General features: G+C 39.7%; 1 protein-coding gene across 1 annotated transcript in view; it reads right to left on the bottom strand.

Moving 5' to 3' along the window:
- ldb2a (LIM domain binding 2a) overlaps positions 1 to 19510 on the bottom strand; it is a 113775-nt gene that overhangs the window by 39034 nt on the left and 55231 nt on the right. Inside the window, exon 3 of the mRNA XM_085366350.1 lies at positions 2093 to 2265. Within this exon, the coding sequence (XP_085222476.1) occupies positions 2093 to 2265 (173 nt within the window). The remainder of the gene's footprint in view (positions 1 to 2092; positions 2266 to 19510) is intronic.

Here is a 19510-nt window from a genome sequence, read left to right as displayed (position 1 = left end):
AGGGAAGGTGGAAGTGGATGTTAGTAAAACTAAAAGCAGTTCAATCAACTTAAAAAAAATGTTTCTAACAGAGCATTCAATATTATTAAATGTTTTTGTGTAAACAATATCATAATGTAGAATCATAAATGTGATCATATTAGTTTATTCCTGACTCTCAGTCAACTTTCAGAGAGCCCTGGCAAATTATCTTGCTCAATCAAACTGACAGGATACTATCAAAGCAGTTTCTATAGGTTATACATTTATGCAAAAGTTGAAACTACTTGAAATTGAAATGACATAATACTATTGTATGTCACTTAGCATTAAAGAAAATCCATGTCAAACTATTTGAAGGGTTTTCTCAATTCAACTTAACAGCTAAATGCAAAACATCAAAAGATAAATCAATGCCTTATTATTAGGAAAAAGATTACCCAAAGCCAATAAAGTCTGTGAAATTGTGAAGTCTACTTGTTCTTAAAGCTAAAAGAAATCTATGCCCATTGGCAGATTATGTTTATTTCTTTTTAGAAAATAATTTGCTTAATTCACCCTTTAGCCTAACAGCCTCTGGCAGATCACAAAGCTTAATTTTGCGCTCTGCACAATACACACACTGACACACACACCCACGAGTGAGTGTATGCTGTCAAGTCCTGAAAACAAGAGGGCGTATAGCTGTTTAATGTCAGAACAATCCGGTCTGGTGCTTCAGCTCAGGGTTCATGGTACAGGGAACATGGAATCCCTTTAGCTCGGCTGCTCTGCGCTGACAAGCTATCTGGCCTCAGATTCATTTAGACAGTCAGCAGAAGAACACTAAGAGTCAGCGAGCCATCTAGATCAGACTGTGGTGAAGCAGATATTCACTCCAGCTCACAAGGGATTTCTCTCCCACAAGACAAAAGCAGCTGAGCTCATCTTTAGTGCTTTCAGAAGACCTTGGTGTCAGGTTGGGATTATTTCACCTGTGCAATTTGTGTTTCCTGTTACTGCGAACTAAACTTTACTCTTCAAAAGTCTTATTCATGTCCCCCTAGCAATATCTTCGGAGCATCTGGAGGATTAGGAATCCAGCATTAATATGAGCAATACCAGTAGATTTTGAGGTCTAGAAGTGAAAAGAGTAAATATGAGCATATTTGATATTTACAGTAGCTTGGAGATATCTGGCCTAAGAAAATTCATGTAAGGTGCATGTTTAGACAGGTATAAAATATGTCATATTATTAAAGCTGCACTTTTGAGTAATGAATGTGTAAGATTTAATATTCACATCTAAGCACATATCCACTAAAACAGGACACAACTGCAGGATTCCTCTAAAAAATTAAAGAAAAAGAAAAAAAGCTACGAATCGACTGACTGATAGTGAAAATAATTTGCTGACTCACTCAGACTGGCCCTTGGTGCGGCTCTGCTCACCCACCATCTAAAAAAAGCTGTTTTAATTCGTCTCCTTTTAAGGGCACCTTTCTTTTAGACCAAATTTCCTCAGTTGCACCTCATAAGCAAAACATATGAACAGCAGATATGTCTGCCTGAGATGACCACATTAGGATATCCACTTTTCTAGTCAATGTATGAAAACAAGAGTAGAAAAAAAACTGTTGATATCTTTAGAGTATTGGAGTGTTTAGAGCAGTTTCTACCTCACAGAATTGATGGTACCTGCAAATATAATTACTTCATGACTTGACACTTTTATCATGTTGAGTTTGGGCATCAACCATTCTGCCAGTTGCCATATGACAGAAAATAAGGACAAGCATATTAAGTTACTTCAATTTCAAGTTACTGTAACTAAAATGTCACACAATCTTTAATATTTTTCCCACAGATATCAGAGATGAACACTTGAAATCTATGCAAACTAAGTGGATAACCCATAAATTCATCATATAATTAATTCCACAGCATAAACAGTAAAGCCCCCAGATGTGACTTCAAAACCCATGTACAACATGAAAGTGGATAAAGGGGGAAAAAAAGACTCAAAGGGTGTAAATGAATTTGATCTTTAACCAGTTAAGTGGCTCGCCTGGGCCATTATCATAGCCTGTGATCAATTATTCATGTTGGGAGAAGCTCAGGGGTCAGGTGTTACCTTTGTAAACATTGGTTTCCCGTGCTGGGTGACCATGGTGCACTGATCACAGTCCAGGGTAATGCAGGAGTTGTGGAACGACTCCTTGGAGTGTTTAAGGATGTAGTGGAGCTCAGTGACCCCTCCCTCAAAGACTGTGCTGAAATAACGGGGGATCAACGTCCGGCCGATTGCTGCGAGGAAACAAAAGAGAGGACAGAGCTGAAAAATACAGTCAGAGCCCAAATATGAAATGCCGAGTGGTGGAGATAGGGAAAAATATACGGCTATTACTGTAGACTATAATGCTATTGCTACCATCACTCTGTCTATACTTGCAACTGCATAATTTATAGACTCCTACTCTTATACTGTATGCAGCATATAATGTACAGGCTATACATTATATGACTTTTCTGCTGCTAGTTTCAATGTATATGCATTATACAACAGCTTCTGTATAGATACTACCAGAACCACTCCCTTTTCTAAAAAGGGATAATTAGCTTGTTTGTTTCTTGCCATGAGGTAGATGAGAAGATTGATGCTACTCTTAAATCTGTCAGTTACTGAGCTGGAGCGGTGAGACAATTAGCTTAACTTAGCATAAATACTTGAACCAGCAGGAAGCAAGAATCCTGGCTGTGTGCAAAGTTCAAAAGCTCTTAAACCACAAATTAGGTTAACGTTTTATCTACACACTTGTGTTTGCATACAGATTAAACAAATCAGATACAGTCTATCAATTAATAAACTTTAGATGGGCATTAAGCATTGGTTTTGGGGACATCTTTGCTTTTACTTTGGCAGGAAAACTGGGGATGGAGACAAAAAATGTAGGAGAGAGTGCAGGAAAAGAACATGCAGCACATGGTGCCAGACTGACAGTCAAACTGGATCCAGTGCTCAGAGCATATGGAGGGCTGCTGTATGAACCCCAACCACTCGGCATTCGGGTCAATCCACCAGGCACTATGTTCGAACTTTGAACAGAGCCAGCTTGGATGATTTGCTTTTCTTCAAACCTCACAATAAGGTAATCTAATCAACTCCTGGCTGAACACATGTACAGCGGTATCAATTTTCTTAACTCATTTTCAGAGAGAAAGTGGGAAAACTGACAACTGTTCTTTTAATTTGATGACTATGAGCATGGATTCCTTCAAAACCATTTTATAATTTCACAAAAGAATGCAAACCTCTTGGATATCACATGCGTAAACCCAAGCAATCACCCAAAACCTTTGCTTTGTTGCTTTGTTTTAATTTGATACTATCTGATATCACCGCTCTGAATGCTATAAATACTCATACACCAGCAAAGAAGGTGTGATCAGACTGTGAGATAACTTCAAATTCAAATTCAAATTTTATTTGTCACACACACACAACCATACACAGTATGGCATGGGGGTGAAATGCTTGTAGCTGTACAATGCCCGACCATTAAATGACAGAAGAAAAGTTTTACAATATTTACAATTTACAGTTTACTACAAAAATTTACAAATTAACTTAAGAATTTACAGTAAAGAATGTGCAAATAGCAGAAGAAATTATAAAGATAAGGATTATAAATTATAGGAATTATGGATTATAGGAAATGTGTGGTGACGTGTGTGAGAGTCCAGTCTTATAGTGACGTGTTTGGGAGAGTCCAGTCCTACACCTGGTTCAGGCCCCGAATAGCCTGGGGGAAGAAGCTCCTCCTCATTCTCTCTGTTTTGGCCTTAAGGGAGCGGAAGCGCTTCCCAGACCTCAACAGTGAGAAGAGTCCATTGTTGGGATGGGAGAGATCCATCATAATCTTCCTAGCTTTGGACTTGGTGTAGATGGACAGCAGGTCAGGGAGCTCTGATTGAATGATGCGTTCGGCTGAGCGCACCACCCTTTGCAGATCTCGTCTGTCCTGCTTGGTGCTGTTCCCAAACCAGGTGCAGATGTTTGCCATCAGGACGCTCTCGATGGTGCAGGAGTAGAAGTTCTTGAGCACCTTCAGTGGCAGATGGAAGTCTCTAAGTCTTCTGAGGAAGAAGAGACGCTGACGGGCTTTCTTAACCAGGGTGTTGATGTGACAGGACCATGACAGGTCCTGAGTGATGTGGACACCCAGGTATCGGAAACTGTCCACTCTCTCCACTGGCGTGCCACTGATGATGAGGGGTTTGTAATTCCTCGCCTGCTTTGTAGTGAAGTCCACGATCAGCTCCTTAGTCTTGCTGATGTTTAGGAGGAGGTTATTCTCCTGGCACCAGGTCTCCAGGTTCCTAATCTCCTCCAGGTAGGCGGTCTCGATGTTGTCGGAGATCAGGCCCACAACAGCAGTGTCGTCAGCAAACTTGACAATGGAGGTGGTGTCTGATGTGGCTACTAGGGGTGCAACGATATTCGTATCGATATTGAACCGTTCGATACAGTGCTTTCGGTTCGGTACGCATATGTATCGAACAATACAACATTTGTAATTTCTTTTATCAATTTTCCTTCTGACGATGCTGTCTGTGTTGAGCGCTCAGTGAATCTGTGTTCGACTACTCCGCCTAGGCTGCACTGTCGAGCGCAGATCCACTGAGCGCTCAACACAGACAGCATAGTCAGAAGGAAGAGCGCAGGGCACCTCCCCCACCCTCATTCAGTTCTGGCGTTTGGAATTATTTTGGTTTTCATGTGACGTATGACCCTGAAGGTAAGCGAGTCATGGACTAAAGTAAAACAGTATGTTGGATGTGCCATGCAATGCTCAATTACATTGGTGTGAACTAGTGTGCTAGCACAGTTAGCTCGTTAACGTGTTGGCCGTCTAGCCCCATGCACGGAGCGATCGGCGGTAGCTCGTTAACGGAGATTTGCCGTGTTGTGGCGTTAAGGTCATTTCAACGAGATTAACCTGAAAGCACTAGCGGGAACACAACGAATATGACTGCACATTTACGCCGACATCATCCTAGTGCAAAGACAAGTGGAAGCAGACAAAAAAAAGCAAGCATGCTACTAACTTTAGCCGAGTCATTTAGACAGCTGTTAGCACATGATTCTCCTTATGCTGCTGAGAATATAGCCCAGAAGAAGCGGATAGTATAGCTTTTATTTTGGAAAGAGCCATTTCTCTGTAATAAACTCTCTTTTCCAAAGATGAGTGATTCCTCAATCAGATACAGGGCTTGCAATATCGCTAGCCCGACGTCCCGGAGCTAGCGATTTTTTCAGTCGGGCTACCAAAATCTATCTCATCCCTGCCCGTCGGGCTATTGTAGGAAAAATATATGTCAATGCTTTTGCATTCTTTCAGAAATGTAGCTGGGTAATTATGTCATTGGCATCGGTGAGCCACTGTCAATATGTGACATATTGAAATCGCATTTGAATTTGCGCTTGTTTTTTTGCTTTCACTTTGCAATCGTGTGAACTGTGTATAGAGAGCGACAGCACTGATCTGTGAGTGATGATAATTTGTGCACCAATTCCTCTGACATCGTCTTATTAATCGTTAGCTTACTATGCAAACATGACAAGTGAAATCTCCCGCAGCAAGCTTAAACATGTGAGAGGTTGATCGCGCAGAGAATCGCTGAGCTTATGTGAGTGAGTGTGTAAAAGCATTTCAGTTCTGCTGAGCCAAATAAGACAGGTCAGGGTGAAGAAGTGACAGCCAAAGAAAAGCTTACCACAAAACGGAGAAGTTATGACAAATCAGACTATAAGGCAAAAAGAAAGTGCAGCTTTATGGTTTCATGGACAAAAGAATTTCTGTGGCTGCAATATGACGAGCTAAATAACCAGGGCTGCACATAAGTGGTCCGCAGGTGCGCATTCGCTGTCAAAATAAAAAACACGCACAAGGGTTAGGGTTAAATTTAAAAACTGTACTTTTGAGTTAAAATATATATTTATAATTTTAATAAATGACAAATTAAAAATGCATGAACATTTTTTTGTATCGAAAAAATATCGAACCGTGACACCAAAGTATCGAACCGAACCGAACCGTGAATTTTGTGTATCGTTGCACCCCTAGTGGCTACACAGTCATAACTTTACTTATTAACAATATGAGTGTATTTTTGTGGGACCAAGCTACTAAAGATATATGTTTGTACTTATTTAAAGATAAATATAAGGTACAGATAGAAGACACTGGTTACATTACTTGTTACTGGGCTGAAATGTGATAAAGAAATTTTCTTTTTATCACAAAGTTCTGTGCAAAACTACGGACAACCTTACAGCTTCCGTAGGAATTAGTAGCAGACAGGTGCTGCTGGTCAACACGATTAATTGATTATCAGGAATTGTGACCAGCTCTGTAAAAGCAGAACTATTCCAAACCTTCTCGGATTACTTTTGTCTTTGATAAGAAGAAAGCATTTACTTATATTATATATTTAAAATTCTTATTGGTTGATGGTTTGGTGTTATTTGTCTTATCTAGTTCATAAATTTTTTTTCCAAAATTATACTTTCTGTCTTTTGACACAAAAAGGAAATAGGTTCATTAAACATGCACTAAAAATGCATCCAAACAGAGCATGCATTCGTTTATATGCAGTCTCGCTGTAGCTGAACGGCACTTGAACAATAATCCTACACAAATGATTTTCAATATTTTAGCAGTTCTGTAGTGTATGCACTCTTAAATATATGCGATTGAACATCAGCTAGGAATCGAGATAGGACATATAGTATATAGTTTAACACAAATTATTGATTGTCCTGAGATGTAACGATTCACTGCTTCTGGACTGGACAGACTTCTATTCTCTTTCGAAACAATATCAGAATCCTTCACTCCTCGATGGAGTCTGATTGATTGATCGACTCTGATCTTTCCTTTAAGCAAGTGTCAAATAAATCTTCCAGTGCATTGTGGTCAGTTCAATACTTCCAGCAATCCGAACACTGAAGACTATCTTCAAACAGCAGACAACACCATACATTTTCAGTTCACCTCTTCCGAGTACAGCACTTTATATAATACACTGAATTTTGAATATTCCTCATATGAGTGATACTGCTCAAGAGTTTCACAGACTTTTCAGAATAATAAGCTTCCATGACTTAGTTTGGTATTAAACTGAATTATTAAGATGGACAACTTCTGCGGTGCAAACTTTCCACAGAAGCCTAAAGAGACAATGAACAGGCTGCATGATGAAAACTGGAGGAGGAGTCACGGAGGGAGAAAGTGTCTTCAGTGTTTTATAGCCCTCAGGCTTTGTCTGTAGCTGAACGGCACTTGAACAATAATCCTACACAAATTATTTTCAATATTTTAGCAGTTCTGTAGTGTATGCACTCTTAAATATATGCGATTGAACATCAGCTAGGAATCGAGATAGGACATATAGTATACAGTGGGGCAAAAAAGTATTTAGTCAGCCACCGATTGTGCAAGTTCCCCCACTTAAAATGATGACAAGGGTCGGTAATTTGCACCAGAGGTACACTTCAACTGTGAGAGACAGAATGTGAAAAAAAAATCCATGAATCCACATGGTAGGATTTGTAAAGAATTTATTCGTAAATCAGGGTGGAAAATAAGTATTTGGTCAATAACAAAAATACAACTCAATACTTTGTAACATAACCTTTGTTGGCAATAACAGAGGTCAAACGTTTACTATAGGTCTTTACCAGGTTTGCACACACAGTAGCTGGTATTTTGGCCCATTCCTCCATGCAGATCTTCTCGAGAGCAGTGATGTTTTGGGGCTGTCGCCGAGCAACACGGACTTTCAACTCCCGCCACAGATTTTCTATGGGGTTGAGGTCTGGAGACTGGCTAGGCCACTCCAGGACTTTCAAATGCTTCTTACGGAGCCAATCCTTTGTTGCCCGGGCGGTGTGTTTTGGATCATTGTCATGTTGGAAGACCCAGCCTCGTTTCATCTTCAAAGTTCTCACTGATGGAAGGAGGTTTTGGCTCAAAATCTCACGATACATGGCCCCATTCATTCTGTCCTTAACACGGATCAGTCGTCCTGTCCCCTTGGCAGAAAAACAGCCCCATAGCATGATGTTTCCACCCCCATGCTTCACAGTAGGTATGGTGTTCTTGGGATGCAACTCAGTATTCTTCTTCCTCCAAACACGACGAGTTGAGTTTATACCAAAAAGTTCTACTTTGGTTTCATCTGACCACATGACATTCTCCCAATCCTCTGCTGTATCATCCATGCGCTCTCTGGCAAACTTCAGACGGGCCTGGACATGCACTGGCTTCAGCAGCGGAACACGTCTGGCACTGCGGGATTTGATTCCCTGCCGTTGTAGTGTGTTACTGATGGTGACCTTTGTTACTTTGGTCCCAGCTCTCTGCAGGTCATTCACCAGGTCCCCCCGTGTGGTTCTGGGATCTTTGCTCACCGTTCTCATGATCATTTTGACCCCACGGGATGAGATCTTGCGTGGAGCCCCAGATGGAGGGAGATTATCAGTGGTCTTGTATGTCTTCCATTTTCTGATGATTGCTCCCACAGTTGATTTTTTCACACCAAGCTGCTTGCCTATTGTAGATTCACTCTTCCCAGTCTGGTGCAGGTCTACAATACTTTTCCTGGTGTCCTTCGAAAGCTCTTTGGTCTTGGCCATGGCGGAGTTTGGAGTCTGACTGTTTGAGGCTGTGGACAGGTGTCTTTTATACAGATGATGAGTTCAAACAGGTGCCATTCATACAGGTAACGAGTGGGGGACAGAAAAGCTTCTTACAGAAGACGTTACAGGTCTGTGAGAGCCAGAGATTTTCCTTGTTTGAGGTGACCAAATACTTATTTTCCACCCTGATTTACGAATAAATTCTTTACAAATCCTACCATGTGAATTCATGGATTTTTTTTTCACATTCTGTCTCTCACAGTTGAAGTGTACCTCTGGTGCAAATTACTGACCTCTGTCATCATTTTAAGTGGGGGAACTTGCACAATCGGTGGCTGACTAAATACTTTTTTGCCCCACTGTATAGTTTAACACAAATTATTGATTGTCCTGAGATGTAACGATTCACTGCTTCTGGACTGGACAGACTTCTATTCTCTTTCGAAACAATATCAGAATCCTTCACTCCTCGATGGAGTCTGATTGATTGATCGACTCTGATCTTTCCTTTAAGCAAGTGTCAAATAAATCTTCCAGTGCATTGTGGTCAGTTCAATACTTCCAGCAATCCGAACACTGAAGACTATCTTCAAACAGCAGACAACACCATACATTTTCAGTTCACCTCTTCCGAGTACAGCACTTTATATAATACACTGAATTTTGAATATTCCTCATATGAGTGATACTGCTCAAGAGTTTCACAGACTTTTCAGAATAATAAGCTTCCATGACTTAGTTTGGTATTAAACTGAATTATTAAGATGGACAACTTCTGCGGTGCAAACTTTCCACAGAAGCCTAAAGAGACAATGAACAGGCTGCATGATGAAAACTGGAGGAGGAGTCACGGAGGGAGAAAGTGTCTTCAGTGTTTTATAGTCCTCAGGCTTTGTCTGGTTTCTATCTCCTCTGTGTTAGCTGGCTTCAAGGAGAAGACTGGATAATACAGTGCATGAGGCTTACATTTCCCATTGCATTACACATGCACTGTGAAAACATGCAAGATACAGATTCTTCAATACTTAGATGAATTTTATAGTTTGGAATCATGTAATGAAAAGCAATTACTTCTATGTTTTAACTCTTGATTGTGGAAATATTACCTATAATTTGTTAATTGCATAATCTTAGTTTATTTGAATGTAATAAACTTTAATTTCACAGGAGCATCTTTGGCAAAACAAACCATTCTTATCAGAAACACATTCACACCAAAACTTCTGCAGCTTAGACTTTCTTTTGTCTCAGAACTTCTACCTCTGCAACATCAGGAAAAATCCCACTCCACCTCCCCACTAAGAACCTAAAATCCTGCTACAGGTCTGTTTCCATCAAAATGCACTGCAATAAGTCAGGGTTTAAAAAAAAAAGGGTTCTCCTTCTCGTATCAGTGTTTAATAATTATGAGAAAGCCTTGACTCAACATTCAAAACAATCTTCACAATTTCACCAATTCAAAATCTCCATTTCAAAAATGGCAAACTCAAAGGCATCAATTTTAACGTCACATAAAATCAAAGTAGTTAATATTTACAATTTGACAAAGTAGAGCAACTTAATAATGTGGGAATTCTAAATCAAAACTAAAAAAGATTAATTAAAATTTTTGTTGATCCAGTAATCTTTAATAAACTAGTCTTTTACTTCTAAGAAAAGCACAATTACAGTCACAATTTCTTAGGATGGATACTTTGCAGGATGTGGAAAAACAGCTTTATTTTAGCACTTGGAAGAAATAATCTCAGTAAAAAAAGAGATATTAATAAATGGAATTTACTTAAAAAAAATAAAGCAAGACTGTCTTTAGTGGACAACTTGATATGCAGATCAGATATTCTGTATACCACCAGCAAAGAACAGCTGCATCTAACAGCCTTTACTTTCACTTGGGATAAAAATTACAGCCTCGTCTTGTAACTGCAGAGCTCAATATTGCAGTTTCAGTTACTTCTTGAGCAGCTGTGTAGACGCAATCTGCTGAACGACTCACACCATCTTCAAAACCACATCTTGGCAACACATTCCCTCTTAAAGAGCCTGCTTTTCTTTCTCTTATTTTTCTAGTTATAGATTTTCTGTTGAACACTGCTACTTAGTTTCAGCACTGCCCTCCTTCAAACGTATGTACACATACACACCTGAGAGCAGCTCTGCAACCACTGGCTTAATCCAAACATCGCCATGCAGTTCCACTTGAGCAACTTGACTTGCTCAAGGGCACAGCCAGTAGTTACTGGAGGGGAAAGTGATTCTCATCCACTCAAATGCACAGGGAATCTGAACCAGCAACCAGTCCTGAACTAACAACTGCACTTGAGGTGCTTTGTCCAAATATTCATGTCCCTTTTGGATTTTCTTTTCCTTAATATTTTTGTGAATTTTTCTTCATGTGCCACTTGTACTTGTACTGTAGCCCATCAGGTAAAGGCTAAATAGTTATACTGTTTAGAGTACAATACAGTTTCCCCTCATGGACAAAGACAGCTATGGCATATATGGAAGACAAAGTAGTTTTAGTGGGCTTCTGAAAACAGCCCTGATAGAAAAAATTACACATGCTAGTAAGACAATAAAACAATATCCCAGAGATCCAGTTTGCATGACATACTTTAAATATGCTTTTAAATGTTTTAATATCAGCCACGTTAACTTCCATCAGACTTTCAACAAATAAGATAGCATTTACTAAAAGCAGCTGCAGATGTTGTTCTTGCTAAATGTTCAAATATAGAAAAAAACACCAACAAAAGAAATTGTGAAAAATACATTACTGGTTTCTAACTTGAGAATTTGTCAGAGGATATTATTTCCACTGTGGTTTTTGTGGCAATAATCACCAGATTAACAGTAGAAATATTACTTACAATCTGCAAGTAATCTAACATTAGCAACATCTTGCTAAATGGTGCTGCACTTTATTCAGCTGAATTTGAAACAACTTCCACTTCCACGGCTTCACTGGACGACTATTGTTATTTTGCTGGAGCCTTCTGTACTTGCATCCCGCTGCGTCATTGGAATGGCCTCATTGAAATGAAAGATGAGGCTATGTTGTTTAAAGTAGGGCTGTATGTTGGCCCGAATGCTGCCTAAATTAGTGATTCCCAACCAGGAGTACTTGTACCCAGGGGACCACTTTTGGAGTTACCAGGGGGTACATGGAAAGATTGCACTGAAGGGAGGCTAATTTGAAAAAATGAGCATGATTTGGTTGTGGAAAAATACACCCACATATTGTATTTGCGTTCAAGAGGATGCAGAGGATGCAGCGAAGCTGACCTTAAGTGAGATTACTGTAACAAGTCCTAATAAAGTACCAACTGTTAATGTATTTTCCAAAAGCAGGGAGAAGTCCACTCTTTCTAGCTTACAGTAATGGATAAATGACTGAAACATCCAACTTCTGGCACTCCTAAGTTGTAGTTTTGAGATGGGCATGTCATATATAACTTCTAGATGTAAATCTGTGCAAATAAGCACCTGCATTTAAGGGTGCATGGGTTCTTCTGATGAGATATGTTAGATTAAAAAAATAACTAAATCAGACCTTAATGCATAAATCCATACTCTTTTATTTTGTTTTCTTTCTAGCATCATTGGTTTCAGCTCTCTAATCCTGGGAAGTGTTAGTGACCTGCTCTACCAGCTAAGCTATGCAGGACTGTTAAATAACAAAAAAATCCAAAACACACATAAATCCTGACTTTGGGATTATAAAAAGCAGGCATGTTGGGATTTTCTTCAGCCTCTCGTTCCTTGCCTAGTGGAACAAGTCTCTCTGTTCCTCCGCATTTTCCTGCCCGTCAAATCTCCATCATTAGAACACTGGAGGAAAAAAAAAATCGGGACAGCCACATTATCCAGCAGCACATGGCCTCTGATTTCAAGCAGAAATAATCCATCTTAGAGTCAACACTCTGTTGGCTAGAATTATGCTCTTTCTCTCCTTCCCCCAGGGCGGGTGGGTGGTCAGGAGGAGGTGGGGGTGTGGGGTAGGAGGAGGGGAGGTGAAGCCTGGGAATAAAACTTCATTTAGAAGTGAAATGTCCCTAAAGACAGTGGCTCAAGAGGCTCTTGAGGTCAGACCTGGATGGTGGAGTCTAAAACGAGAGACGGAGAAAGAGAGGGCGATGGGGATGATGTCGGCGGTTGGGTGTGTGTGTGTGGGTGGGGGGGTGCAGAAGGGGGGAGGAGACAGGGGGAGGGTGTACCCGTGACTGGCATGTTTTTCAAATTCGATAAAGTCAGGCATGACTAAATAACACATAAAATGTTTGGCATCGTGAGCAGTGGCTGAGGGAAGAGGAGGGAGGGAGAGCGAGCTGCTGGGTCCGCTCGGCGTGGATGACTGTGTAAATGATGCTCTCTCGCTCTCTCTCTTTCTATCACTCGCACTGCACCCTCTCTCACTTCTCTCTCTCTCTCCCTGTATCTCGCTCGCTCCCTCGCTCGGTCTCTACCACGGTTGAAAAACAAAGTACGTCTAGGAGTGGAGCTGACTGCTAATGCGGAGGAGCTCTGAGGAGACGAGGGGGAGAAGGGTAGAGGGGGTGTGGAGGGTGGGAGGGGTGCGTTGGGTAGAAGGATTGGGACAGAAAATGAGCAAGGGATGAAAGAGAGAGAGAGACAGAGAGAGAGAGAGAGAGCAAGAGGGAGAAGAAACTAGGAGGGAAGATGAAAAAATAAATGCTTGTCAATGAGGAAAAGAAGACCCACTGAGGGGTAATAGGAAGGATAGGCAGCAAGACAGGGTGAGACAGAGAAATAGACAGAGGGCTGGGGGAGTTGGGGGGTGGGGGGGTGCTCAGGTGATACGCAGATCTGCTTCTTGCACACCCCACCAAACCATGCAGGAGTTTTGGTTGCGTCTTCTCAACCAAAACTGTCCTAATAAAAACCAGCGTGCATAGCCTGGAGTGACAGAGTGATAGATAAGCATGTAATGGTAGTCATGCTAGCAAGTCTTGGATCATTTCAAGCACAACAGTCTTGTGTTTCTCCTCAGACAGGTTCTAGACTGAGGCTCAAATATTTTCTAGCCTCCCTTACTCAATATTTACATTGTAGGCAAACACTTTAGCCGAGCTGCTGTATGTCAACAGGCCTAATTGTTGAGCTTGAGGGTGCTTTCAAGGACATCGTAAAAGGACATGTCAGGTCCTTTTTGTAGTTCACAGAGTTTCCTTTAATCTACTATGTTTTTATGTACTTGTGTTGTTCTCCATCTCAAACACAAGTTTGGTAACAGGCATGAAATCAGATATAATGTTCATTTATGCCTTTTTACTCACTTTTTTTTCATTAAGTAATCAAACATCTAGCTGCTCTCCACCACTGTTCCTGTGTAGTCCTGCTACATTTGGATAGGTCCCTGGAAGTTCCCTTCTGACTACTTGTATATGCAGATTTGTGATTTCACTCTAAACCTCAAATGTGCAAACACTGAATTCTGCATCAGACGGATCAAACTTCAATGTCCTCTTCAATGGCTACGACTGCAGTGGTGAAGCCCGAAATTTAGGTGTAAGACGAGTTCTAGCAAACTATGTGATAGAGCAGGGCGATATGACCAAAAATATTTATCACGATATACATTTGAAAATTTGCGATAACGATATAACTGACGACATAATTGACACTAGAGAAAATACTTTACAACTCCACAACTTTATTAGTGCAAAAAAAACAAAACAAACATCAATGTATTTTCACTTAAACAAGCAGCTGTTTTTTATGTGCATTAAAGTTATATATAAATTTAACAGTGCAAATTCAAATTCCTCGCTGACAGTTTAACCAAAAGGCATTTCCAGTGGAAATTGGCCGACATATCTTCAGCATAACCATGTATAATATCCACAAAACTTAAAACGAGGTTATACACACAATACGGTAATATTATGTTGAAGCACAGTACGTATCACTCCGCGAGGCTCCTGCCTACGATAGCCGTAATGCTCCGACAATCCATCAAGTGGTGCGGGTTCGTAGCTTAGCAAAGTCGTACTAAAACATTTGACAGATTTTCGAGCGCCGTGTACGACATAAAATCGTTTCGAGGTCAGTAAACACAACCAGGATTCATACATAAGGTACACGGGATTATAAGGGGCCACTGTCGATTTTCAGAAAAATCAAAGGATTGATTTTTAAGTGTGCTGTATTTTCCAAAAAACACTGTAATAACAACGGCCCACTAGCACGCTCTACCAAAAATAGTGCTTTGTTGTGTATCTGACGGACGAAAGCTAAATCAGTTCCACACCACTGAAGTTGCAGCATTTTTACAAACCAATTCTAGTTCATCCGTTTCTTTCACCCTTCTCATTCTCCGTCGCCGCCATGCTTTTTCCGCCATGTGCGTATGAAAACAAAGGCTCTGCGCATGCGCGTTTTATGCATATCCTATCGTGATATTTCATTTTCTTATCGTTGCCCAACATTATAACGGTATTACCGTGAACTGTATGATATGGCCGAGCCCTACTATGTGAGCACTGTAAATTCATACTCCAGGGGGACTGAATTCTAGGTTAGGACAAAACAGGACAACCAATGACCAATCTAGGCATAGCAGAGAGACTGGTGCAGCAATTCACAACGAGATGACCTTGAAGAGGAGACTGGTCAAATAAGCAGGTTCCTTTTTTTTTAGTATTTTACTGCATATCAAATATTAATTCAATAAATATCCAACAAACTATAAACTGCCAGAATTTTCTTGGATTTTCATAGACTGTTACTTTAAAGACACCACCGTGAGCTTTGAGATATTTTGATTGACATTTTTAACTTTTTAATAAAAAATTAAAAAAGAGAACTATTATATAGCATAGGTATAGCATCGCCACAGATCAAGGCAATTTCTTTATCCAACACTCTTACATTATGTAAAGTTACAAAAGAAACAACATTCAAATTTGAATTAAATATATATAAGAAAAAAATCTTTGAGAAACTGGACCCCATAAATGTTTGTTTGTTTCACGTAATAAACACAAAAGGTCACAGCTGAAGAATCTGCACGAGCTTTGCTGAAACACAACCTGTAGAGGAGAAATTCATAAATAAAAAAAACATTAAGAAAAGAAAAACAATTAAAATATGTTAGTCAGAGGATGAAGGGGAAAGCCCACGGGGACACGAATGATAAAACTGTGAGCTCCAACATTCACTACTAGCCTCGTGTTCTAACCCCCTGTTGAAAACTCTAATATTTATCTTTTAACAGGCAGTCGCCAACAGAGCACAAGCTTTACAAACTTCAAATAACCGCAAAAGACGAGAAAAACTTTCATGGAGCCCAGATGAGATGAAATACATTTGCCAATCTTATTTATTTTCCCTTCCTCTTCACCTCTCCTTCTCTATTTCTCTCTCGTCTTCTCCTTCATGTGTTTTCTTTTTCCTGCACTGTGCTGATTGGCCCGTCTTCAGTCGCGGGGCACTCCAGAGATACAGATTAGCTGGCGCTTGTTTGGGCGAACACGAAAAGCAGCATATGTCTCTCAAGTAATGTGTACCCAAACATGCAATTTACAAATAATTAACGTGGTGTTAATTAGTCACATTAATTCATGCCACTTTGTTGGGATTGTTTCCCCCCGTTGGTCCCCAGGACTCCTGCCAGCACCATCAGCCAGCGAGCGCGAGTTCTCTGCTCCAAAGCGAGAGTGGGGCGTCAGAAGAAAGATCCACTGGCTCGAGTACACACACCGGCAAACGCATTCACACATAAACAGCACAAGAGGGCACCTGCACATTCAGAATCACACTCAACAATGAATAAAACTGTGACAAATTAAAAGAAAACAGCGAGGGGAACTGGTGACTTGGTTCTGCTGTAAGGGGCACTTTTTTTAAAGTTAATTTGGATCTACTTAGAGGGAAGGCTAACTGAAAATCACACCGAGCTGTTGGCACAAAGGGCTCACTGAATAAGTATGAAAATGATGTGAATCATATACTAAAGCTTTCACAATCATCAGACCTCAACCAAACCTAACACCTGTGGTAGATTTTGGCCCACTGTGTTAAAGAGGGCTCTCCACCACTATCATCGACACATCTTTTGTAAGCTCTTGTTCTGGGGTACCTTTAATTTGTTAGTTGTCTAATTTTGCAAACTAATATTCATCCTTTTTTAAGAGACATGTGCTGACTAATGAACCCACACAATGTGTGTTTTCTAAAATTTTATAATATATATATATATATATATATATTGTTATATACATATATTTCTATATATTTCCTAATTCTATATAATTCCTAATCGCTGCTTGAGAGAGCATTTCCAGCAGAGGGAAGGTGTACATATGACTGACTAGAAATTGTGTTTGTGTTAATGGTTAGTGACAGAGCACATCATCCACTGCAACAGTGTGGCTCAGCAATGTGTTTTTAACAGTTTTTGGACAACACTGGGGCTCTGTGGCACAGACAAATGAGATAGATCAGGCTTTGGACACTGATGATATTTGCTATTATAGGTTTTCTTTTTGTGAGAGTTGTTGACAAAAGAATCAAGAGTATCTATACCCCTTAAAATCTTTTAAGGCCAGGATTTTAAGACAATTTCCAATTCAGCAGTTTCAGCACAGACAGCAAAACGATTTTGGTTTTTTTTGATAGATTGCTGTGTCAAAAAATCTCTTTTTATTAAGTAATTGCATTTTGAGATTGTGACCTAAATAAATCTGACACCGTGGAATTATTTTAACATAGAAAAGTCAAACTAGAGCCTGAATGTGGTTGTGTGAACTTTTACTACATTTTTTTTGTTAGTTTTTCCTCAATTTAAGTTGATCTTTAAACAAAAGAACAGAGTTCTCGCATGCCCTTTGTTCCATCTCTGAGAAATAAAAAGTATCACATCTTGCAGAAAACTCCTTTTTGTATGAAATTTTACATGTTTAATTAATTAGGACAACATACACCTAACATCCATCTATTGTAAGTCACTTAAAGCTGGAATCAGCACCATGTAAAATGTTAAATATTAAATCAATAAAATTAAATCAAGCTAACAGATAGAGGTCTGTGTGTGAGATGGGAAAGAGCAAATATTGTCAAGTTTGAGTCAAAGCAGCCCCAGAATTTCATGCAGAACCAATCAACAAGTATCAATCCCATTTTTTCATCAAGTTGAGAGTAAAATGCTGGAACCGTGGTGGGCTGAAATAGTAATAACTACAAAAGAGAATGCGACAGACTGTCACTAAACACCCATCATGTGGCAGCGAACACAAGAGGAGTTCTCCTCTAAAAGAAAGTCATTACCTGGATGTCATTACCTAAAGTTCATTGTTCACTATCTGCAAAATACTGACAATCTACTGTTTTAGAGTGTGATCATTCATAGGATTTGAGCTACTTCTAACCTTTGAAAAGTACAATCATTTTATGTCTAATTTTGCGCTATCAATCATTTTTGCCAGAGGGGATGTCACTTTTTTTTTAGCAGGATTATACCCAGACCACTCAGACACGGCAGAGTTGTTTGTCCAACCTGTCCACTCTAGATGATGACTAAACGGCATATTGGTGGAGTACTGCTCACAGAATGAAGCCAAATTAAGAATTGGGGGAGGAGAAACACAAGAAAGTCGGGAGTACTCAGTGGGCGATTATGCAGCAAACGCAGCTCTCCGCAGTGCAGAAAAGAATGGAAATGAGAAGGGGAGAGCAGGGAGAAATTGTGGATGATCTATAATGTCTGTATCTTGCAAATATTCATCAGACAACCGCTTCCTTGTTTGAGTTGTGCTCAACGGACAGGGAAAGGTTCTTTATAGAATCAGAGGTTAGGGTTCAATTCTCTGTGTGGCTCAGTGGAGAGAGAAGGACTCAAACACTTACAGGGTGAAAAGTTCAGTTCCCTGTGTGACTTCATGCAAAGGCCAAAGGAATTAATACAGCAGAGATTTGGCCACTTTAAAGAATCATTTCTTTGTGCTACAGATATTATCTGTAATAACGAGAGGAAACGGCATATTAAACAGTATTACAATATTTATAGTATTTCATATATAGTACAAGTTTCTCATCCAATCCACTGCATTACTGCAAAATATTCTATGGACTGAGACATTTTTATTCATTCCATTTATTTAATTAGTTAAACTTTCTAATTTATCTGTTGTCACTTCTCTTATTCTGATGCCCCACACATCAGGGTAGCAAACTTAAGTACCTGAAAATGTGACATGAAAAGGTCCGGGCCATTAATAGTATTTTACAAAAGTCTACTTTATTTACCTAACATGCATTGTGTCATTTTTTTTTGCAGTTTATTTATTTTTACTTTATTTTACTGTTACCACAGGTATATGTCCAACACAGTATTATTTTGTCCTTTACACACATTCAAATTACACTGGGAGCTTTTCAGAAATAGGGTGTTTAATCTGCACAGGGGCTTTTATTGTGAAAACTGACCGGATTCTTAATGGTTCTCCTGTGTCTGACTTCTTTATCTGCTCTGAGCAGCTTTTGCTTTTCTTTTTTTAAGCTGTCTAATGCTATTTTTGTGGTCTGCTCATTAGGGAAAGATTGCAAGAATCAACAATCTGAATTAAAGTATCCAAAAGGGAAAAAAGAAAACAAGCTGCTGGACAAAGCCATGTATACAGCCTTCTAGGTGGCTTAGCTAAGACTGAAAGAGAAGGAAAAAAATGATACAAAATGATACAAAATGTAGCCAGTATGCAAATATTTAATAAAACAGTATAGCATAAAAGACCCCACTGGCTATAAGCATTTATGAACATGTAGCGCAAACATAAGCCGACATTAGGGATCACAGGCAGACGATAATTTATTGAAAGCACTGTACTGTTTGAA

The sequence above is a fragment of the Diplotaxodon limnothrissa genome, linkage group LG2, assembly GCF_057381915.1.
Source record: "Diplotaxodon limnothrissa isolate DT_005_m linkage group LG2, D_limnothrissa_male_GT1.1, whole genome shotgun sequence".
Classification (NCBI taxonomy): Eukaryota; Metazoa; Chordata; class Actinopteri; order Cichliformes; family Cichlidae; genus Diplotaxodon; species Diplotaxodon limnothrissa.
This window is presented reverse-complemented; position numbering and strand designations above follow the sequence as displayed.